The sequence below is a fragment of the Pristiophorus japonicus genome, chromosome 7, assembly GCF_044704955.1.
Source record: "Pristiophorus japonicus isolate sPriJap1 chromosome 7, sPriJap1.hap1, whole genome shotgun sequence".
NCBI classification, from domain to species: Eukaryota; Metazoa; Chordata; class Chondrichthyes; family Pristiophoridae; genus Pristiophorus; species Pristiophorus japonicus.
The window spans coordinates 7,869,962-7,894,470 of NC_091983.1; the positions used below are offsets into that span (position 1 = coordinate 7,869,962).

A 24,509-nucleotide genomic window follows, 5' to 3' on the forward strand; every position below is an offset into this window, starting at 1 on the left:
AGATCATAAGATGGTGCTCACACCACCGCCAGTGAACGAGCAACAAGAACAGTCAGCAGCATGCACAGTCCCTGCGGTCAGCCTGGACAGGCCGGAGTCACCACAGGTGACAGAGACGCATACCAAGGCTCAACAACCAGAGCCCCAACTGCAGCGCTCCACAAGGGAGCGCAGACCACCCGAGAGACTTAACCTGTGATCCCAATAAGACATTGGGGGCGAGGTGATGTCATATATGTAACCTTCATGTAACAACACTGCAATACTGTATATACTTGAGAAATGTACACATTGACCACAGGGGGTGAACTTGTGGGAGATACTCCTCACCTGGTCATCCAGGTATATAAAGGGAGGTCCCACGAAGGGTCATCACTTCTTGGTCCTGTGAATAAAGGTGTAGGTCACAGAGTGTCCTTGTCCATAGAATGTGCCTCGTGTGGATTTGTGGTATTGTGTAAGGACTTTACAAACATAAAATGAAAACTTTAGATATTCAAGATTTTGAGGAAACACATAGAATCAGGCTTGTGTGCTTATCTTTTAAAGAATGCAGAACAGGCTGAAAAGGCCAAAGCAAGGTCAAAACTGTAGAAACAACACAATCCAAAAGGCTGAGATCGGTTCTATATGCTATAGAAGATGATGAGATTGCAGACCACTCAGCAGCCAGTCTGACAAGGGTTAACAAATCAAAGTCGCTACAATGAATGGTTGTAGACCAATCAGCGGACACGCCATGGCACACCATCTTGCCATCCGGAGGAGGCGGAGGTCCCCAATGGAGTGCTCTCTATGCGGGAGTCCTCCCTCTATTTATTGGACACTTGGCCTGGAGGGTGTTGCACGGAGCAGTCCTGCGCAATACATTTTTAAGTCGGTTCACGGCTCCCAGGCCCCCTGTAATTTCTGCGGTCTGAAGGAGTCCGAGTTCCATGTTATATTGAACGTGCGAGGTTGCAGCCTCTCTTCCAATATTTGAAGGGGCTGCTCCTCAAATTCTGGTTGCACTTCAGTCCCACGCTCCTGATCTTTGGGCACCCGGTGCGGAGGGGAGCGGGCAAGTCGGAAGGCCTCCGCTTCTGGGCATGGCCAAGGGGGCCATCAGCTGGTCCAGGCAGCGGGCGGTCGAGGGGGTCGTTCAGCCCAACTACCTGCCTCTCTTCCGTGGTTACATCCTCGTCAGGGTGTCCCTGGAGATGGAGCATGCGGTGTCCACCAGTACGCTCGCGGGCTTCCACGAGAGGTGGGCGCCGGAGGGACTAGAGTGCATCATCACCCCTGGCAACCAAATTTTAATTTGAACCATGTCCAAAGTTTAATTTGTTTAAGTTTGTTGGTTTTAGTTTCCCCCCCCCCCTCTTTTAGCCAGGGGGCACTTGTACAATTTGTGTTTTTAGTGCCCTCAATTAAAAACAAGGGGGCACTTGTTTGAAAGTGTTTGGAGTGTGCCCCCATCTTTAACCAGGGGGCACTTGTTTATTGTCTACACAAAATAGTTATAGACCAATCAGTGGTCTAGTCTAGTGTTCACCAGGCCACCATGCCTCGAAAACTGTATAACTGTGTGTGGAACCTTTTTTTTTCCCTCAGAGGAAATTCACAGGCAGCCTACAAGATATCTTTGCCCTGGATATCCAACTTAGATATTGACGTTTGATTTTCTTTGCTACTACCATACAAAGGAAGAAGGCCTAGTTCTGACAAAGGGTCATCGACCTGAAACACTAACTGTTTGTCTCTGACCTGTGCAGTCCGACCTGTTGAGTGTTTCCAGCATTTTCTGTTTTTATAACTCTATTAACCTTTTGGGGGGTATAGATTTCATGATATGGTTTTGAAAGAGAAGAGAGGAGAGAGAGAGGATGGGGGCGAGGATTCTGTCTTAGGTTGCTAGGACTGAGAGCTTCCCCTGCATATGCTGGAATAAAGATCGTATCGAACCTAGCTCTGGAGTCTGTCATGAATTGGGCATCGGTCCTCTATTTCAGTGGGTCCGCTTGGGAGAAAGGAAGATTTTTCCACAACATTGATCCAGAAACTCACCGGATCCACATGGGGAGCAGTCGTTCAAACTCTCCGTACGGCAGCACTCGCCCTGATGTACTCTACAGCGGAATACTGCTCTCCAGCATGGCTAAACAGTCCGCATGTCAAATCCGTTTATGCCCAGCTGATTTCTACTAGGAGAATTATCACCAGTACGCTTTTATCGACGCCAATCCCTTGGCTCCCCGTGCTTGCAAACATCGCACCACCACACCTATGCCGCGAATATGCAGTCTCCAGAGAATACAACCACGACACCAGCAAAGACATGCCGATCCAGGCCGACTTGAACAACCTACCACCAACCCATCTCAAATCTAGGAGGCCATTTTGGTCCGTCGCCGAAGCCCTTCACCGTCCCCTCAGCCTTGATGACCGATGGCAAAATGCTTGGAAGAATTATGACATACAAAATGGATTCCTCATAGAAGACCCCACAGTACAACCTGAAGGATCAAGACTTCCTCGCAAACAGTGGACAACCATCAACCGCCTCAGAACCGGCCATGGTAGATGCTGCCACCTTCTCCATAGGTGGAAGATTAAAGCTTCCCCATCTTGTGACTGTGGAGCTCCTAATCAGACCCTGGAGCATATCATTAAGCATGCCCTCAGAGGGAGTTCACAGGCAGCCTACAAGATATCTTCGGCCTGGATATCCAACTTAGATATTGAAGTTTGATTTGCTTTGCTACTGCTATACAAAGGAAGAAGGCCTAGTTCTGACGAAGGGTCATCGACCTGAAACACTAACTGTTTCTCTCTCCACAGGTGCCGTCTGACCTGCTGAGTGTTTCCAGCATTTTCTGTTTTTATAACACTATTAACCTTTTGGGGGGTGTTGTGGATCTGTAAAGCATGCATTCCCATGTTCCGCCACCAGGGAGCGCATCCCCTGAAGTCCCAAGGGATCCCAGCATCCCTTGGGAGAACTGTATATAAGTCGGCCCCTAAGGCCTGTTCCTCACTCTGGAGTGTCTTATTTTAAAGACCGAGGTCACTGTTACTTTATCCTTCCTGTGTGCAGCCTCATCTGTGTTAGGAACACAATAACTGGCGACGAGTATACGAATCCAACGCAAAGATGCAGAAAACTGTGGGCATCCTGGAGAAGTTCTCGGAGGGTGAGGACTGGGAAGCATATGTCGAATGGCTAGACCAGTACTTTGTAGCCAACGAGTTGGACGGAGAAGGAAGCGCTGCAAAAAGGAGAGTGGTCTTCCTCACAGTCTGCGGGGCACTGACCTACAGCCTCATGAAGAATCTTCTGACTCCGGTGAAACCCACAGATAAGTCGTATGAGGAGCTGTGTACACTGGTTCGGGAGCATCTTAACCCGGGGGAGAGCGTGCTGATGGCGAGGTATCGGTTCTACGCATGCCAGCGATCTGAAGGTCAGGAAGTGGCGAGCTACGTCGCCGAGCTAAGGCGACTTGCAGGACAATGTGAGTTTGATGGCTACCTGGAGCAAATACTCAGAGACATTTTTGTATTGGGCATTGGCCACGAGACCATCCTATGAAAACTTTTGACTGTAGAGACACCAACCCTCAGTAAGGCCATTGCAATAGCACAGGCGTTTATGCCCACCAGTGATAACACCAAACAAATCTCTCAGCACACAAGTGCTAGCAATGTTCATAAATTAACTGGAACTGTGTTTGCGAGCAGAAATGTACAGGGCAGAACCCACGAGTCTGCAACTGCCAGCAGGCCTCAGGTGACCCAGATGATTCAGAGTCCCCAACAAAGGATGAATGCAAGGCAATTCACACCTTGTTGGTGTTATGGAGGCTTCATGCCTATTCATGCCGCTTCAAAGGGTATGTTTGCAAGAGCTGTGGAACAATGGGGCACCTCCCAGCTTGCAAACGAGCTGCAAGCTCTGCAAAACCTACTAACCACCATGTGGCAGAGGAAGATCGGTCCATGGTGGATCAAAGCAATTTCGAGCCTCAGAGAAAGGAGGCAGATGCTGAAGTATATGGGGTGCACACATTTTCGACGAAATGTCCACCTATAATGCTAAACATAAAATTGAATGGCTTACGCGTAGCCATGGAACTGGACACTGGTGCTAAGCCAATCCATCATGAGTAAAAAGATGTTTGAGAGACTGTGGTGCAACAAAGCATTCAGACCAGCCCTGAGCCCCATCCACACGAAACTGAGAACGTACACCAAAGAGCTTATCACTGTCCTGGGCAGCGCCATGGTCAAGGTCACCTACGAGGGCACGGTGCACAAACTGCCACTCTGGATTGTCCCGGGCGATGGCCCCACACTACTTGGAAGGAGCTGGCTGGGCAAAATCCCGCTGGAACTGGAATGACATTCAAGTGCTATCACATGTCGATGAGGCCTCATGTACCCGGGTTCTTAACAAATTTCCTTCCCTTTTTGAGCCAGGCATTGGAAACTTTTCCAGGGCGAAGGTACGGATCCACTTGGTCCCAGAGGCATGACCCATTCACCACAAGGCGCAAGCGGTACTTCACGTGATGAGGGAGAGAGCGGAAATCGAGCTGGACAGGCTGCAATGCGAGGGCATCATCTCCCCAGTGGAATTCAGCGAGTGGGCCAGCCTGATTGTTCCTGTACTCAAAAGTGATAGCACGGTCAGGATTTGCGGCGATTATAAAGTAACTATTAATCGTTTCTCGCTACAGGACCAATACCCGCTACCTAAGGCAGACGACCTATTTGCGACGCTGGCAGGAGGCAAGACATTCACCAAGCTCGACCTGACTTCAGCCGACATGATGCAGGAGCTGGAGGAGTCTTCGAAGGGCCTCATCTGCATCAACACGCAGAAGGGACTGTTCATCTACAACAGATGCCCATTTGGAATTCGGTCGGCTGCAGCGATCTTCTAGAGAAACATGGAGAGCCTACTCAAGTCGGTACCACACATGGTGGTCTTTCAGGACGACATATTGGTCACGGGTCGGGACACCGTCGAGCACCGACAAAACCTGGAGGGGGTCCTCCAGTGACTGGATCGTGTAGGGCTGCAGCTGAAGAGGTCGAAATGCGTCTTCAGAAGTGGAGTTTTTGGGGAGAAAGATTGCGGCGGACGGCATTTGGCCCACAGACACCAAGACAGAGGCTATCAGGAACGTGCCCAGGCCACAGAATATCACGGAGCTGCGGTCGTTCCTGGGACTCCTCAACTATTTTGGTAACCTACCAGGGTTAAGCACCCTTTTAGAGCCCCTACATGTGTTATTGCGCAAAGGTGAGAACTGGGTATGGGGAAAAACCCAAGTAACTGCTTTTGAGAAAGCCAGAAACATTTTATGCTCCAACAAGCTGCTTGCATTGTATAACCCGTGTAAAAGACTTGTGCTAGCATGTGACTCGTCGTTGTACGGAGTCGGGTGTGTATTACAACAAGTTAATGTTGCGGGGAAGTTGCAACTTGTCGCCTATGCTTCTAAGGCCGAGAGGGCCTACAGCATGATTGAGAAAGAGGCATTAACGTGTATGTTCGGGGTAAAGAAAATGCATCAGTACCTGTTTGGCCTCAAATTTGTGCTGGAAACCGATCACAAGCCCTGTTCGCTGAAAACAAGGGGATAAATACTAATGCCTCAGCCCGCATACAAAGGTGGGCACTCGCACTATCAGCATATAACTATACCATCCACCACAGGCCAGGCACCGAGAACTGTGCAGATGCTCTCAGTCGGCTACCATTGCCCACCACGGGGGTGGAAATGGCGCAGCCTGCAAACTTGTTGATAGTGGCGCAGCCCGCAGACTTATTGATGGTCATGGAAGCATTTGAAAATGATAAATCACCTGTCATGGCCCACCAAATTAGGACTTGGACCAGCCAAGATCCTCTGCTGTCCCGAGTAAAAAACTATGAACTGCATGGGAGCTGGGCCAGCATCCCCGTTGAAATGCAAGAGCCAATCAAGCCGTTCGAGCGGCTAAAGGACGAGCTGTCCATTCAGGCAGACTGCCTGTTGTGGGGTAACTGCGTAGTGCTACCAAAAAAGGGCAGGGAGACGTTCATCTCGGATCTCCACAGCACACACCCGGGTATAGTAATGATGAAAGCGATAGCCAGATCCCACATGTGGTGGCCCGGTATCGACTCTGACTTAGAGTCCTGTGTACGGCAATGCAGCGTATGTGTTCAGTTGAGCAACGTGCCCAGAGAGGCACCACTAAGTTTGTGGTCCTGGCCCTCCAGACCATGGTCGAGGATCCATGTCGACTATGCCGGCCCGTTTATCGGTAAAATGTTCCTGGTGGTGGTGGATGCTTTTTCAAAATGGATTGAATGTGAAATAATGTCGGGAAGCACCGCCACCGCCACCATTGAAAGCCTGAGGGCCATGTTTGCCACCCACGGCCTGCCTGACACACTGGTCAGTGACAACGGGCCATGTTTCACCAGTGCCAAATTTAAAGAATTCATGACCCACAATGGGATCAAACAGTGCTCAGCCCCGTTTAAACCAGCTTCCAATGGGCAGGCAGAGCGAGCAGTACAAACCATCAAACAGAGCCTTAAACAAGTCACTCCAAACCCGCCTGTCCCGAGTACTGCTCAGCTACCGCACGAGACCCCACTCGCTCACAGAACACTTAAAACCAGACTCTCGCTAGTTCACCCCAACCTGCATGATCAGGTAGAGAGCAGGCGACAGCAACAAAATGTAAACGATGGTCGCGCCACTGTGTCATGGGAAATTGATCTGAATGACCCTGTGTATGTGCTAAACTATGGACATGGTCCCAAGTGGATCGCGGGCACAGTGATAGCTAAAGAAGGGAATAGGGTGTTTGTCGTCAAACTAGACAATGGACAAATTTGCAGAAAGCAGCTGGACCAAACGAGGCTGCGGTTCACAGACTGCCCTGAACAACCCACAGCAGATACCACCTTTTTCGGGCCCACAACACACACCCAAAGGATCAACGACACCACGCCGGACCAGGAAATTGAACCCATCACGCCCAACAGCCCAGCAAGGCCAGGCTCACCCAGCAGCCCTGCAGGGCCAACAACACGCCAGCCCAGTGAGGGCACAGCCAACACACCAGAACAGACATTTGTACCGAGGCCGTCCACCAGGGAAAGAAAGGCTCCCAACCGCCTCACCTTGTAAATAGTTTTCGCTTTGACTTTGGTGGGGGGGGGGGGTGGGGAGTGATGTTGTGTATCTGTAAAGCATGCACTCCCATGTTCCGCCCCCAGGGAGCGCATCCCCTGAAGTCCCAAGGGATCCCAGCATCCCTTGGTAGCACTGTATATAAGCCCGTCCCTAAGGCCTGTTCCTCACTCTGGAGTGTCTTTATTAAAGACTGAGGTCACTGTTACTTTAACTTCCCTGTGTTAGGAACGCAATAGGGGGTATAGATTTCACGATATGGTTTGGGGGGGGGGGGGGGGAAGAGAGAGAAAAAAGGGGGGAGGGAGGATGCATGCATCTACCTAACCACCCCTTTTCTCTCCCCTTCCTCATCCTCATGTCATCTCCTCTCCCTCCTCATTCAAACTTCCAATGGCTCGGCGCAGATTGCTTTCCATTTTTCTTTTAAGCATCTTTAGCTGAAATGCTTTTTTTTGCACCTCCCTCTCCCTCGCCTGCAACTGACGCGGCAGGTCAATTACAAGTGCAACATTTGGCTGCAATGTATCGGATCAAACAGCAGATGCCGCCGGCTCCCGCACCCAAAGCATCTTGTGCCTTCTCTGGGTCTGTGTCTGTCTCCCCCCGCCCCCTCGGCTTTCCCCCCGAAGTATTACTGCAACAGTTTAGTAAAAATGGAAACGGCGTTGCGACATTGGGCAACAGGCGGAATGGTGGCGACGGGCAGACACTGACAGACACAGGGAGAAATTGCGGCTCAGTGTGACTGTGAAGAGAAGCTCTGCTCTGCTCAGCTCAGCTCAGAGGGGGTGTTTGTGTCAAACCAGCTTCCTCCTGCTGCTGCTGGTGGGAGGAGGGGTGTTTGTGGCAGATACTGACCGGCTCTTTTACATTGTGTGTGTGTGGGGGGGGTTTTTTGTTACAAAAGAAATGTATTTATAAAAAAAAAAGCAGGGGTGCCAGCCAGCAGATCAGTGCCACCCCAGAGTCGATGGGCGGTTGTGTGTGGGGTGGGGAGGGGAGGTTTCTCGGCACTGCCCGCCTGTCAATGGGAAATTCGCAGTTTTGGAGCGTCAGGGAGCCAGCGACTGTGGAGGAATGTGACTCGACCTGGCACAGCGACTCGGAGCCGGAGCCGGAGCAGCAGCAAGAGGGGCAGCCAGAGGAGCAGCAACAGCCCGCCCAAGAAACCACATCCCCAGCCGGGGAAGGGGAAGCGGAAGCAAGTGCGAGCGGTGGCCAGGAGCAGGTACAGTGAAAGCTGCAACTCCCCGGGCAGTGATGGGTGGGGAGAGGGAGGGAGAGACAGACACAGCCCCGGGGCCACGCTTCACAAGTAGCCGCCACTGCTGCAGCTGGGGAAAGTGGGACTTCCCCCGGGGTGGATCTGCAGTACCTGAAGTCCAGGGCTACGGGTTTCATGCGGGTTGGTGGGGAACATAGGAACAGGAGTAGGCCATTCAGCCCCTCCAGCCTGCTCTGCCAGTCAGTGCCTTGGATCCATAATCCCTGAATACCCCCGGCTATCAAATCTACCATTCTCAGATACGAAATTGTTAATTCAGCTAGCATCTACTGCTTTCTGTGGGGGAGGGGGAGGGGGAGGGGGGGGGGGTCCATACTTCTACCATGCTTTGGGTGAAGAAGTGTTTCCTAACTTCTCCAATGGCCTGGCTCTGATTTTAAGGTTATGCCCCCTTGTTCTCGACTTCCCCCATCAGCAGAACAACATGTCTTTCTCTCAATTCCTTTCAAAGTGCTAAAAACCTCAATTAAATCACCCATAGCCCTCTATATTCCAGGGAATAGTAACCGTTGGAGCCGTGGTAACGTTGTGGTCAATCTGTGCTGCACTCCTTCCAAGGCCAATAATTCCTTTCTAAGGCTGTGGTGCCCAGAACTGTACACAGTACTCCAATTGTGGTCTAACCAGGCCTTTGTATAGCTGTAACAAAACTTTCCCTTTATATTCTTGCCCTCTAGTTATAAAGGCTAACATCCCATCCTTTTTCATTTTTTTTTGTACCTGACTATGACAGTTTAGTGATCTGTGTATATGGTCCTCTAAATCTCTTTGGAGCTCCACTGTTCCTAGCTTTTCACCATTTAAAAAAATAAATTCTGGGATCTATCCTTATTTGGTCTAAAATGGATGACCTCACACTTAACCTATATTAAAATCCATCTGCCACAGTTTTGCCCACTCTTCTAATCTATCAATGTCTCTGAAATTTATTCTCCTTGTTATCAATGTTCCCTCTAAATATTTTTGGCCTTCGTGCGGCCCCTTTAAGGCTCTGCGCGAGCCATTCAAAATACCCCGCGCGTGCGTTTTTTACATTGAAAAGCTTCCAAGCTGGCTGCACAGGATCCCTGGACCTTACAGGGAACGTTGCTTACTGTGCCACTGATCTTGGTCATCAGCAAAATTGGCTATATGGCTCTATTGTGTTATCCAAGTCATTGATAAATATTGTATAGTGAATAGTTGAGGCCCCAGCACAGATCCACTGGTCACTTCCATCCACTTAGAGTACATACCCATTATCCTTTCTCTCTGTCTTCTAACCAGGTCAATAATTTGTCTTCAATTCTATGAGCTTTCATTTTAACTAACAGTCTCGTATATGGAACCTAATCAAATGCCTTCTGGAAGCAGGTTTTTTTATTTTTAAATAATTTTTTGAAAAATATTTTTATGTTCATTTAAACTCCTACGCTGGTAAAAGTAGGCCGTGAGCCTGTTTTTACCAGGCGTGAGAATTTCACGGGCATTCGCTGGGCAGTCATTGGGCAAATAGTCCAACTCTCCGCCTGAAGAGGCCCTTTTCCTGGGGATGCGTTGGATCTGTCGAGAAGATTCTTGACAGATTGCAAGTTCTGGGTTTTTGTGCATGCGCTTCACGCACTCGTAGGCCCCGGAAAATCCGGATCAATGTTGATTTCTCTGGAATGTCAGGTATATTATCCTCTTCCTCTTTAGTGTGAAGACGGACACAAAGTCATTATTCAACATGTCAGCCATTTCTTTATTGCCATTTGCAATGTTACCCGCATCTGTTTTTAAAGGGCTTACATTTTCCTTGTCTACCCTTTTTCTTTCAATAATATTCTAAAAACTTTTTGTGTTAATCTTGATATCCTCGCAAGTTTCATTACGTATTACCTTTGAAGCTCTTCCTATCTTTTTTGTCTTCCTTCGCTGTTCTTCACGGTAGAAGACACTCAAAACATCCCAATAGTGGATAATCAAGGGGCTATAGGGAGGGAGGAACTTAATACAATCACTATCACTAAACAAGTAGTACTCGGTAAAATAATAGAACTAAAGGCAGGCAAGTCCCTTGGACCTGATGACTTGCATCCTAGGGTCTTAAAAGAAGTGGCTGCAGAGATAGTGGAAGCATTGGTTGTAATCTACCAAAATTTCCTGGATTCTGGCGAGGTCCCAGCAGATTGGAAAACCGCAAATGTAACGCCCCTATTTAAAAAAAAAAAAGGAGGCAGTCAGAAAGCAGGAAACTATAGACCAGTTAGCCTAACATCTGTCGTTGGAGAAAATGCTGGAGTCCACTATTAAGGAAGCAGTAGCAGGACATTTGGAAAAGCATAATTCAATCAAGCAGTCAGCATGGTTTTATGAAAGGGAAATCATGTTTGACAAATTTGCTGGAGTTCTTTGAGGATGTAACGAGCAGGGTGGATAAGGGGGAACCAGTGGATGTGGTGTATTTGGATTTCCAGAAAACATGCGATAAGGTGCCACATAAAAGGCTACTGCACAAGATTAAAGTTCACGGGGTTAGAGGTAATATATTAGCATGGCTAACTAACAGAAAACAGAGAGTTAGGATAAATGGGTCATTTTCCGGTTGGCAAACAGTAACTAATGGGGTGCCGCAGGGATCGCGATAAATGGCTGGGGCCTTAACCATTTACAATCTATATTAATGACTTGGATGAAGGGACCAAGTGTAATGTAGTCAAGTTTGCTGATGATACAAAGATTGGTGGGAGAGCAAATTGTGAGGAGGACACAAAAAATCTGCAAAGGGATATAGACAGGTTAAGTGAGTGGGCAAAAATTTGGCAGATGGAGTATAATGTGGGAAAATGTGAGGTTATCCACTTCAGCAGAAAAAATAGAAAAGCAAATTAAAATTTAAATGGCGAAAAATTGCAAAGTGCTGCAGTACAGAGGGACCTGGTGGTCCTTGTGCATGAAACACAAAAAGTTTGTATGCAGCTACAGCAAGTAATCAGGAAGGCAAATGGAATGTTGGCCTTTATTGCAAGGGGGATAGAGTATAAAAGCAGAGAAGTCTTGCTACAACTGTACAGGGTATTGGTGAGGCCATACCTAGAGTACCGTGTGCAGTTTTGGTCTCTGTATTTAAGGATATACTTGCATTGGAGGCTGTTCAGAGAAGGGTCACTAGGTTGATTCCGGAGATGAGGGGGTTGACTCATGAAGATAGGTTGAGTAGGTTGGGCCTATACTCAGTGGAGTTCAGAAGAATGAGAGGTGATCTTATTGAAACATATAAGATAATGAGGGGTCTCGACAAGGTGGATGCAGAGAGGATATTTCCACTCAGAGGGGAAACTAAAACTAGGGGACATAGTCTCAGAATAAGGGGCCGCCCATTTAAAACTGAGATGAGGAGGAACTTCTTCTCCCAGAGGGTTGTAAATCTGTGGAATTCTCTGCCCCAGAGAGCTGTGGAGGCTGGGTCATTGAATATATTTAAGGTGGAGATACAGATTTTTGAGCGATAAAGGGTCATGGGGAGCGGGCAGGGAAGTCGAGCCAAGTCCATGATCGGATCAGCCATGATATTAAATGGCAGAGCAGGCTCAAGGGGCAAAATGGCCTCCTCCTGCTCCTATTTATTATGTTTCTTTATAACTCTCAGTCCCCTGGATCTATGCTATCCTTTGCACTTATGTATGCTCTTTCCCTTGGTTTGAAGTTATCTCTGGCTTCCTTTGTCGACCATGGCTGTTTTATTGGGTAAGGAGAGCCCTTGCCCCTTTAGGGGTGTATACTGGTCCTACATTACGCTAAATTCTTTTTTGAGCACCTCACACTTTTCATGTCATTTAGCCAATAACAGCTTTGATCAGTTAGCTGTCGTCCATTTCTGTCTTGTCCTGTTAAAAGTTAGCCATACCAAAATCTAGAATCTTAGTAACTGTGGTACGTTTCTCCTTTTCAAACCTAACATTGAATTTGATCATATTATGATCACTGTTAAATGTTCCCTTACTGTTGTTATTCAAGTCTGGCTCTTTACTGAATCTAGTGTGGCCTGCCCTTTTGCTGGGTCTAGAACATATTGCTCCAGAAAACTGTCTTGAATGTGCTTGAGAAATTCACTATTTCCCTTCCCAATTGACATGAAAGTTAAAGTCTCCCATGGAAATAACTCTGCTTTTGCTACAAGCCTCTCTAATCTCTGAATGAATACCTTCTGTCACTTCATTTCTGTTCAGGAGGCCTGTAGGCTACGCCCAATACAGTTTTAAGTCCACTCTTATTCCTTAATTCAAACCATAGGGTCTCTGCTGAGTACTTTCTCTTACCTATACCCTCTCTTACAATGTTGTAATAGTGGCCCTGGACTTGTGGTCGGAGGCTTCACGCGGGGACGTGCCTCCGATCCACAAATAAGACGCCAGCATGCTTGGTGGTCCAGCGACTTGCGCTCCTGGGCCTCTCCGGGTACGCATAGGCACAGCCCATGTATCTCAGGGGCTCGGGTGGTTCGCGAGCACCTCTGGGATCATGTGGGCTGGCCCAATGAATGACAGAAAGCTATCCCCATTCATGCTTATGGAGATTCCGTATGTATGGAAACCCCCCATAACTATGAATAGGGAATACTTCTACGCTTCAAATAAATAAAATTAAAAATCACATTTAAAATGGCATTTAAGTAAATATTTAAAATGCAAATTTAATTTTTCAAAAAATAAATGTACATGTTTTAAAGGGACTAAAAATAAAAGTAACAGGTTTTTAAATGTATAAATTATTGATCAAATGTTATTTTTCTGTTTTTTAAAACTCTTACTTTACCAGGCATAAGAATTTCAAGGGCATTCGCTGGACAGAAGTTGGACAAATAGCCAGCTCTCCACGCACAGAGGCCCTTTTCCCGGCGATGCGGATGATCTGTCAGGAGAATTCTTGGCAGCTCGCAAGTTCCGGCTTGAGGTGCAAGTGCGGTGCATGTCTAAACCCAGAACTTGCGGGCCCTCTATGGGCGAGTGTGCATTCCGTACGAACCCGTAGGGGCCACAAATGACGGCCCATTATCTCTAATCAATAAGGCTACCCCTCCTCCCCTTTCAGTTTCCCAATCCTATCTAACCACCTTATAAGAACATAAGAAATAGGAGCAGGAGAAGGCCATACAGCCCCTCGAGTCTGCTCCGCCATTCAATAAGATAATGGCTGATCTGATCATGGACTCAGCTCCACTTCCCTGCCCATTCCCCATAACCCCTTATGCCCTTATCATTTAAGAAACTGTTTATTTCTGTCTTAAATTTATTCAATGTCCCAGCTTCCACAGCTCTCTGAGGCAGTGAATTCCACAGATTTACAACCCACTGAGAAGAAATTTCTCCTCATCTTTGTTTTAAATGGGCGGCCCCTTATTCTAAGATCATGCCCTCTAGTTCTAGTCTCCCCCATCACTGGAAACATCCTCTCTGCATCCACCTTGTCAAGCCCCCTCATAATCTTATACATTTCCATAAGATCACCTCTCATTCTTCTGAATTCCAATGAGTAGAGGTCCAACCTACTCAAACTTTCCTCATAAGTCAACCCCCTCATCCCCGGAATCAACCTAGTGAACCCTCTCTCAACTGCCTCCAAAGCAAGTATATCCTTTGTTAAATATACCATGCAATATTTAACTCCCAATCTTGACCAGCTTGCAGCCATGTCTCTAATGGCCACCATGTAATCTCTCCAAGCTCAATAGGAGCCTCTAATTTGCTCAATTTATTTTTTATACTCTGTGCGTTAATATAGAAAACTCTTTATTTCTTCTGCCCTGATGTTGTCTTTCTCGCACTGTTTAACTCAATACATTTCTCTTTTGTCACTCTTGTAACTATAGATATTTTAGTATAAAAACAGAAAATGCTGGAAATACTCAGCGGGTCAGGCAGCATCTGTGGAGAGAGAAACAGTTAGTGTTTCAGGTCGAGTAGGTTGGGCCTATTAGAGTTCAGAAAAATGAAAGGTGATCTTATCGAAACATATAAGATAATGAGGGGGCTCGACAAGGTGGATGCAGAGAGGATATTTCCACTCATAGGGGAAACTAAAACTAGGGGACATAGTCTTAGAATAAGGGGCCGCCCATTTAAAACTGAGATGAGGAGAAATTTATTTCTAGAGGGTTGTAAATCTGTGGCATTCTCTGCCCCAGAGAGCTGTGGAGGCTGGGTCAGTGAATAATTTTTAAGGTGGTGATGGACAGATTTTTGAGCGATAAGGGAGTAAAGGGTTTTGGGGAGCGGGCAGGGAAGTGGAACTGAGTCCATGATCAGATCATCCACGATCTTATTAAATGGCGGTGCAGACTTGAGGGGCCAAATGGCCGCCTACTGCTCCTATTTCTTATGTTCTTATGGATCGATGACCTCAAAGGGTCATCAACCCGAAACGTTCACTCTGCTTTCTCTCCACAGATGCTGCCTGACCCGCTGAGATTTCCAGCATTTCCTGTTTTTATTCCAGGTTCCAGAATCGGCAGTATTTTGCTTTTGTATTAGATATTTTTGTATTCCTTTTACCTGGAGTATATCTATCACTGTTTGTGCTCTGAACTCTGCTCTTACCCCTTTTCATTTATCTTTAAACTATCATTTTTGCTATTGTTTCTGATTGATTTCCCCCATGTATTCGTGTAAAGTCTCTCTTCCCACTCTTTTTATCCTTTCTGCTTGGATCCTGGTTCCAGTCCATTTCAGGTGTAGCCCGTCCCAATGGTACATCTCCCAGCTGTCCCAGTACTGGTGCCAGTGACCCATGAGGTGGAAACCCTCCTTCTCACACCACTCCTTTAGCCACAGGTTCACCTTCCTGTATCCCAGTTAGCGTGTGGCTCAGGTAATAATCCTGAGATTGCCACCCTTGAGGTTCCGTTTTTTAATTTAGCTCCTAACTCCTGAGAGTCCCTCAACAGGGACCTCCTCCCTTTTCTTCCCTAAGTCAATGGTCCCTCTGTGGACCATGATAACTGGATGTTTGTCCCTTTCCAAATTCCGTTCCAGCTACATCGAGATATCCCTTACCCTGGCACCAGGAAGGCAACACACAGCATTTGGGACTCTCATTCATGGCTGCAGGGAATGCTATAGCCTCCTAATTATTGCATCCTCTATAACTATTACATTTCTATTCGGAACCCCCCCCCCCCACCAACTTTGAACAGCCCTTTGCTTCACGGTGCCTAAGTCATCATTGTGGCTGTCCTTCCTGTGACTTTCTCCCTATCCTCACGGTTATCGAGCATATTGCATCTGTTGACAGGACCAGTGTCTGCGGGACCCCCTTGGTCTCCCCACCACCCTGCTGACTGACAGTTACACTCGCCCCTGCCTGCACCTGTGTTTCCCTCTGAGATGTGACTGCACTGTGGAGAAAACGATCCAGAACTTCCTCTCCTCTCCCCTGTGTGTCAGAGTGTCTCTGGGAACTTTCACTTTAGCTCAAGGACTCTGAGTGTCTCGTGGCAGCGATGTTTGCTGCCAATGTGGCAGAGAGCCACACTGAAAGGCTGATCTGATCCCAGCACATTTCTGGCAAGCTCTCCATTGCTCCATAGCTGCAGATTTGTGCTGGATTCATAACATTATTAGCCAGACGACGTTGTTTAAGATAAGTCTGATTATTGGCAACTCTTGCCACTTCCCTCCTAAGCAATTCTTTTCTGTGATCACATATTACAAGCAACCCCCAACATCCCTTGTGTTCATGCACAGTCCATCACTATTGGCGCAGTATGTTGTGAACAGCTTTTTGCTTTTAGGTAATTAACTCCACCTCTTGTCCATGGAGAGAGATGGGAGGGTGGCACTGTGTGCCAGTCTCTGACTCCCACATTCTGTCAAGGACAGATTCACAACCAGTATCTTGTTGTCAGTCCGCTGACAAATGGAAGTCCAGCACTTTACTGTTCTATTTTAATATGGTCGTTCCAATTAACTAGAAACCTAACTGGACCTGCCACACAAATACTGTGGCAATAAAAGCAGGTCAGAGGCTGGGTATTCTATTGCGAGTGTCTTACCACCTGACTCCCCACAGCCTTTCCACCATCTCCAAGGACAAGTCAGGAGTATGATGGGACACTCTCCACTTGCCTGGATGAGTGCAGCTCCAATAATACCCAAGAAGCTCGACACCATCCAGGACAAAGCAGCCCGCTTGATTGGCATCCCATCCACCACCTTCAACATTCACTCCCTCCACCACCGGCGCACCGTGGCTGCAGTGTGTACCATCTACAAGATGCACTGCAGAAACTCACCAAGGCTTCTTTGACAGTACCCCCCAAACCCACGACCTCTACCACCGAGAAGGACAAAGGCAGCAGGTGCATGGGAGCAGCACCATCTCCAAGCTCCCTTCCAAGTTACGCACCATCCTGACTTGGAAATATATCGCCGTTCCTTCATCGTCGCTGGGTCAAAATTCTGGAACCCCCTCCCTAACAGCACTGTGGGAGCACCTTCACCACACGGACTGCAGCAGTTCAAGGCGGCGGCTCACCACCACCTTCTCAAGGGCAATTAGGGGTGGGCAATAAATCCTGGCCTTGCCAGCGATGACCACATCCCAGGAATGAATAATTTAAAAAATTGTTTTTATGGAAACTGGTAATGCGACCCCCTGTGTGTCCTTTTGCTGGAGAGCAGAAAGGACAGCACTGAATCCCAGCTTGGTCAGCAGGTATTTGCTCTTGAGAGTCACTTTTGGGAGAGGAGTGGCATCAGAGAACAGACCTTCCCTATTCAAAGAGCAAGCCAGACAACAGAATTAAATACAAGAATACTAAGAAGAGATTTGCAATCAGAGCATGCATGGTCAATGATTGAGTCTGAGGCTGGAATACAGAGGGAGATGGACACAGAATGACATTCTCGCATACATTGACGGGCATTGGTTTGCTCAGATAAACTTTACTGAGTAATGGAAATAACTGGACCCAACCCCACTTTATTATCAAACGGGACAGGTGCCAATGACTGATTTACTCAGAGTTCTAAGTAGCAAGTTTTGAGATGTGAAAAACTATTATTTTTATTTGCAAAAATGAGTCTCGTTTGTTATCATCACATCATCTGGAAACCCAATGTCAGGTTCCACGTGTCATTAACCCAGATCTCCTTCACCACCACCTCTCTCGCCTCCTGCACTGCCTCCGTTGTCAGACTGCTTGACCAACATCTAGTACTGGCTGAGCAACAATGTCTTCCAATTAAACACTGGGAAGAGCGAAGCCATTGTCTTTGGCTCCTGCCACAAACTCCGTTCACTAGCCACCGACTCCATCCCTCTACCCAGCCAGTGCCTCAGGCTGTGGACCACGCTGTTTGCAATAATGGCATTCTATTTGACCCTGAGCTGACCTTACGACCCCATAACCTCCCATCACTAAGAGCGGCTACTTCCACCTCCGTAACATCACCCGTGTCCACCCTTGCCTCAGCTCATCTGCTGAAACCCTCGTCCATGCCTTTGTTACCTCTGGACTTGACCATTCAAACACACTCCTGGTTGGCCTCCTATCTTCCACCCTCCATAAATTTGAGCTCATCCAAAACTCTGCTGCCTGTGTCCTAACTCGCACCAAGACCCGTATACCCATCACCCCTGTGCTCGCTGACCTACATTGCAATTCCTCAGTTTTAAAATTATCATCCTTGTGTTCAAATCCATCCATGGCCTCGCCCCTCCCTACCTCTGTAACCCCCTCCAGCCCTACAGTCCTGTGAGAACTCTGCGTTCCTCTAATTCTGGCCTCTTGTGCATCCCCCAATTACTTTGTACCACCCTGCCTCACTACCCCTCTCGGCTCCTTTAAGACATTCTTAAAACCTATCTCTGGGGGAACAGCTCTTCACAAACCCTTCATCCAAAAATATATCCATTAACCACATTTGTTTTCTCAGCTCTGGAATTCTCTCCGTCAACTGCTCCGCCTCTACCTCTCTCTCCTCTTCCTTAAAACCTACCTACAAAAAGTTAGCATGCAGGTACAGCAAGTAATTGGGAAGGCAAATGGAATGTTGCCTTTATTGCAAGGGGCATTGAGTATAAAAGCAGGGAAGTCTTGCTACAACTGTACAGGGTATTGGTGAGGCCGCACCTGGAGTACTGCGTACAGTTTTGGGCTCTTTATTAAAGGAGAGATCATCATCATAGGCAGTCCCTCGAAATCGAGGAAGACTTGCTTCCACTCTAAAAGTGAGTTCTCAGGTGGCTGTTCAGTCCAATACGGGAATTACAGACTCTGTCACGTGGGGCAGACAGTGGTTGAAGGAAAGGGTGGGTGGGGAGTCTGGTTTGCCGCACACTCCTTCCGCTGCCTGCGCTTGGTTTCTGCATGCTCTCGGCTACAAGATTCGAGGTGCTCAGCGCCCTCTCGGATGCTCTTCCTCCACTTAGGGCACTCTTTGGCAAGAGATTCCCAGGTGCCGGTGGGGATGTTGCACTTTATCAAGGAGGCTTTGAGGGTGTCCTTGAAACGTTCCCTCTGCCCACTGGGGCTCGCTTGCTGTGTAGGAATTCCGACTGGAGCGCTTGCTTAGAGAGTCCCGTGTTGAGCATGTGGACGATGTGGCCTGCCCAATGGAGCTGGTCGAGTGTGGTCAGTGCTTCGATGCTGGGATGTTGGCTTGATCGAGAACACTGACGTTGAAGTGTTTATCCTCCCAGGGGATTTGCAGGATCTTGTGGAGGCAGCGCTGGTGGTACTTCTCCAGCACTTTGAGATGTCTACTGTATATGGTCCACGCCTCTGAGCCACATAGGAGGGCGGGTATCACTACTGCCCTGTAGACCATAAGCTTGGTGCCATCCTCTGCCTGCTCCACGACAACATGCAAGCTGTGATCCTGACCAACGGATCCACCACAGACCCAATCCACGTCCAGACCGGGGTCAAGCAGGGCTGCGTCATCGCACCAACAGATATACTTGCATTGGAGGCGGTTCAGAGAAGGTTCACGAGGTTGATTCCTGAGATGAAGGGGTTGTCTTTTGAAGAAAGGTTGAGCAGGTTGGGCCTTTGGAGTTTAGAAGAATGAGAGGTGATCTTATTGAAACATATAAGATACTGAGGGGGCTCGACAAAGTAGATGCAGAGAGGATGTTTCCCCTCATGGGGAAATCTAGAACTAGGGGCCATAGTTTCAGAATAAGGGGTCCCCATTTACAATGGAAAAGAGGAGGAATTTCTTCACTGAGGGTTGTGAATCTTTGGAATTCGCTGCCTCAGAGAGCTGTGGAGGCAGGGTCATTGAATATATTTAAGGTGGAGGTCGACAGATTTTGGAACGATATGGGAGTCCAGGGTTATGGGGAGCGGGTGGGGAAGTGGAGTTGAGGTCAAGATCAGATCAGCCATGATCTTATTAAATGGCGGAGCAGGCTCGAGGGGCCGAATGGCTCCTATTTCTTATGTCCATATGTACCTCTTTGCCCAAACTTGTGGTCATCTGTCCTAATATCACTTTATGTGGCTGTGTCAAACCCGTTCCCGCTGCTTCTGGCCCGGGAGCAATTTCGGTCGGGTTGGCCCATCCATCTGCCCGAGGTCGTTAAGACCTCCCCGCTCCATTGCCGCCTCTTAGAGGCAGTAATGGAGCTTAAGGAAGGGGCAGTTTCAGCCTCCAACATCAACAAGTTCGCTTACTTTCCAGTCGGGGGGCAATTTCAGCCCCACTGTGTATATAGACAGCTGCAGACTGAGGTGATAAGCCATTATAGTATATGACCGTTCCTGTTCTGCTAGGTCTAGGAGAGGTTTAATTTTCCCAACTTTTATTGTCACTTCACAACAGCATGACCGAGATTGACAGCCAACCGGGAGGAAAAGGGAACTGGTGCCTCACCATTCTGTCACACATAGAATCTCACAGCACCGGAGATGACCAGTCGGCCCATCATGTCTTTGAAAGAGCTGCCAATTAGTCCCACTCTCTAGCTCCTTTCCCATAGTCCTGCAAATATTTATTTTCTAATATCCAAACACCTTTTTGAGAGCTACTATTGAATCTGCTTCCATCACCCTTTCAAGCAGTGCATAACAGCTCGCTGTGTATGCAACATTCTCCTCATCTCCACCCTGAATCTTTTACCATGTTATTTCAACGTGGGGCACTGGTGCATTTTCAAGCTACAGTGATGCAGTTAGGGACAGATTAATTTATTTTCAGGCACAGGTTGCTTACATTACGTAACTGGTGAGTTGTCAACCTAACTCACCAAGTATCACCGCATCAACACATCGCCATGGAAACTTCACAGAAGCAGCATCTCAAATTTAGACTTTGGATAATTACACAGAAAATAGGCATTCTGAATCCATTAATCAAATAAATAGAGCAGGCAAAATTAAAAAAAAAAACATTTAATTATGACTTTGGCAGTGGACTTTTGTGAATAGTGGCTATATTTAGAGTTTTAAGAAATTCAAGAATGGCTTATGAATTACTGTCTTTGTGTGTTTTTTATTTACTGTTTAAAGAGAAGCATCTAAAGGAGACAATTCGAGATACCACTGCAATATTCTCAGAGTGCACCAGAGATTTTAGCTGTGGAAAAATGGCTACTTACCGGAAACCCAGTAGGAGAAATGGGAGGGGGAGCACTCAACTGGATTATGATCCAATCTGTGGGACATGGCACGGCCTGGCGTGGCAGTGAGCTTGCTCAACTTGCTGTGTGTGCGCTAAGTGTGATTAAATTAAAACACAGAAATAGCGAGGTTCTCTCATTTACAAGGGATCGCGTAGGGCCATGCCAGTCAGGGCCCGGAGCTGATCCAATGTGCTTATTTTCCTACATTACAATAGTGACTACACCTCAAAAAGTACTTCATTGGCCTTAAAGCACTTTGGGACATCCTTAGGTTGTGAAAGGCGCTACATAAATGCAAGTCTTTTTTAAAATAAATTTAAAATCAAATACACACAGTCTCAATACGTCCATTAACATTTTTAAACTATATATCCAAATATGAATTATTTTATTTTCGTTCAGTGACATACTTCCTGATTTACAATTTGCGGTGGGTTTGAAATCAGGTGAAAAGGAACAAACGGTCTCCTTTTTCCCTAACTCAACTCGACTTCTATAACAACTTGCCCACCCCGTCGGGCACGTGCCGACCTCCTTCCGACCGGCGGCGACCCCCTTTCTGAACCCCCGCGGGAAATTGCCCCGCGGGAGCACCACCACCGCCGCCGCCGGTCGGGGAGCTGTGTGTGGCTGGACGGCACGTCCGGCCTTAAAGGAGAGGGGGGGGGTGGGTGCTACCACAGCCGCCATCTTATTTTAATTGTTGCAGACGGGCCCAACAATGGTGCGCACGGGTTCGGTCCAGCAGCTCGGCACGTCCTCTTGGGTACCGGGGCGCTGGCTCGGCCGAAAGCCTCCCTGGTGGCCCGGTGTTTGCCAGTGCCGTGGCTGCAGAGTTCGCAGCGGCCCTCCCCTTTAACTAGCGGCGCCGATGACTCAAAGAGTGACGACTGCTGCGACCGACCAGCACTTCCGCCCCAACAACTCCGCCCCCACCGAAAAAATCACCGATCAGCTGAATATCGGTCGAGACTCCACCCCCTGGATCGGGGCGGAGGAAAAAAACTACAAAAGCGGTAAGGGCGACACTTTTCTTGTCGGAGGGCGGGGCGCAATTTTGGCCCCTTGATGTTTTCTCTCCGCCCCAATCCATGGGTGGATCATGCCCCCATATTCAGCTCTTTGTTGTGCACTTCCGGTCGGGGCGGTGTTAAGGGCAGAAGTGCTGTTGTGTCGGGTTGGCCATCGATTCGTCAGCACCACGCTGCCAAGTCACAATGTTCCTCCATCCGCCCTTCCCCCCCCCCCTTCAGTTAAAGGGGCTGGCCACTGCGAGCTCTGCATTTAGTTTAGTTCAGCCCGCTGGGCCACCAGGGAGGGTTCTGGCCGGCCTGGCGCCCCAGAGGGGTGGGATGGGTGGCGGGATGCTTATCTTAGCGGCCCAGCCGAACCCGCGGCCACCATTGTCGAGCCGACAATTCTTTTAACAATGGAGGCGCCGGAAGCGCGCTCTCCCCTTTTAAGGCCAGACGCGCGCGCCGTCCAGCCACACACAGCTTCCCGCAAGGGGGAAGCTGCTGTCGGGGGCTCCGACGGGTGGCGGCACCACTCCCACGGGGCGATTTCTCACGGGGTTTGGAAAGGGGGTTGTTGCCGGGCGATGTGGGGTCCACGCGTGCGCGAGGGGGTGCCAGCGTTCTTGCCGCTCCCGGCCCGAGGCCAATTTTAGATGGGCCGGGCCATCCGTCTGCCCCCATTTGCTGAGGCCTCTCCGCTCCATTGCCACCTCTTAGAGGCCGTAATGCAGCTTAAGGAGGCGGGGGTGCAATTTTGGCCCCAGTGTCTATTAGCACTACTGTGTCAGCCAATGAGCTGGAGGCAGGGGGGGGGATGTAGTGCAGGATTCACAGCGAACAGCATATTTTTCAGCAAGTCAAGTCTGTTTACTCAGCAACCAGCAAACAGTCTGCAGAGTCTACTTAAAGAGAATCTCTATGACCGACAGCAAACAGGAGTTATGACCAGAATTACAGCAATGTCTCTCAATTAAAAGCAGGATTATTTTTCCAGCGAAAGGCAGTGCGTGGAGGATAGTTCCATAATACAAATGATTTGTGTAAAATCGATCCCAGTCACTTACAGCAGTGCACATCCCAGGAGTGATTAATGGGATAATTACCCGATCACCTGCGTTCTGGCCGGGAATCGTGGTGCCATTGTATGCAGCTGTCTACATAACCTCCCAACCAGTTGTTCATCTGTCTGGTGTTGGGAGCTAATTGGCTGGGTGTGTTCCACATTTGCTACACACAGCGAGACAGGAGGGGTAACAATTCTAGTCTCACTTGACCGTTGTTAATTTTAAACTGGTATCTTTAGTTTATGGTGGTTTTAATAATGATACCAACTGCGGGAAATGCAGGCAGCATCTGTGGAGAGTGAAACAGAGTTAACGTTTCAGGTCGATGACCTTTCATCGGAACTGTACTTCAGATTTCCAGCATTATTATGCTTCTGTAGGAAGTGAGACTGACATAAAACTTACCAGTGCCCATTTTAGGGGTGGGGGGGGGGGGGGAGCAATTTCACAATATGATGTTTTTAAATATTCAATTCTTGAGTTAGAATGTGGCGACTAATGTAATTGTGTACCACTGATCTCCCAATCCAAACTGCTGACCCAGACTGTTCGCAACCTTGGTGTCATATTTGACCCTGAAATGAGCTTTCAACCACATTTCCGCAGCATAACTAAAACCACCTATTTCCATCTCCGTAACATCGTCCTTGCCTCAGCTCATCCGCTGCTGAAACCCTCATCCATGCCTTTGTTACCTCTAGACTTGACTATTCCATCGCACTCCTGGCCGGCCTCCCACATTCTACCCTACGTAAACTAGAGGTGATCCAAAACTTGGCTGCTCTTGTCCTAACTCGCACCAAGTCCCGCTCACCCATCACCCTTGTGCTCGCTGACCTACATTGGCTTCCGGTTAAGCAACGCCTCGATTTCAAAATTCTTATCCTTATTTTCAAATCCCTCCATGGCCTTGCCCCTCCCTATCTCTGTAATCTCCTCCAGCCCCACAAACCCGACCCCCCCCCCCCCCCTGTCTCCCCCGAGATGTCTGCACTCCTCTAATTCTGCCCTCTTGAGCATCACTGATTGTAATCGCTCAACCATTGGTGGCCGTGCCTTCTGTTGCCTGGGCCCCAAGCCTCTGGAACTCCCTGCCTCAACCTCTCCGCCTCTCTACCTCTCTTTCCTCCTTCGAGATGCTCCTTAAAACCTACCTCTTTAACCACCTGCGCTAATTTCTCCTTATGCGGCTCGGTGTCAAATGTTTTATCTCCTCATACTCCTGTGAAGCGCCTTGGGATGGTTCGCTACGTTAAAGGCGGTATATAAATGCAAGTTGTTGTTGGCTTATCCAAGCACAACGGGTCATGTCCTCTGAGTAGAAAGCAATGTACCTGTGTCGATCGCACCAGCCACACCAGATGGTCGGTTCTGG

General features: G+C 48.4%; 1 protein-coding gene across 1 annotated transcript in view; it reads left to right on the top strand.

Moving 5' to 3' along the window:
• The first annotated feature begins 7,872 nt into the window (after nt 1–7,872).
• The window catches only part of ogfrl1 (opioid growth factor receptor-like 1), a 72,109-nt gene continuing 55,472 nt past the window's right edge, over nt 7,873–24,509 (top strand). The window contains exon 1 of the mRNA XM_070884319.1: nt 7,873–8,409. Within this exon, the coding sequence (XP_070740420.1) occupies nt 8,152–8,409 (258 nt within the window). The 5' untranslated portion in view covers nt 7,873–8,151. The remainder of the gene's footprint in view (nt 8,410–24,509) is intronic.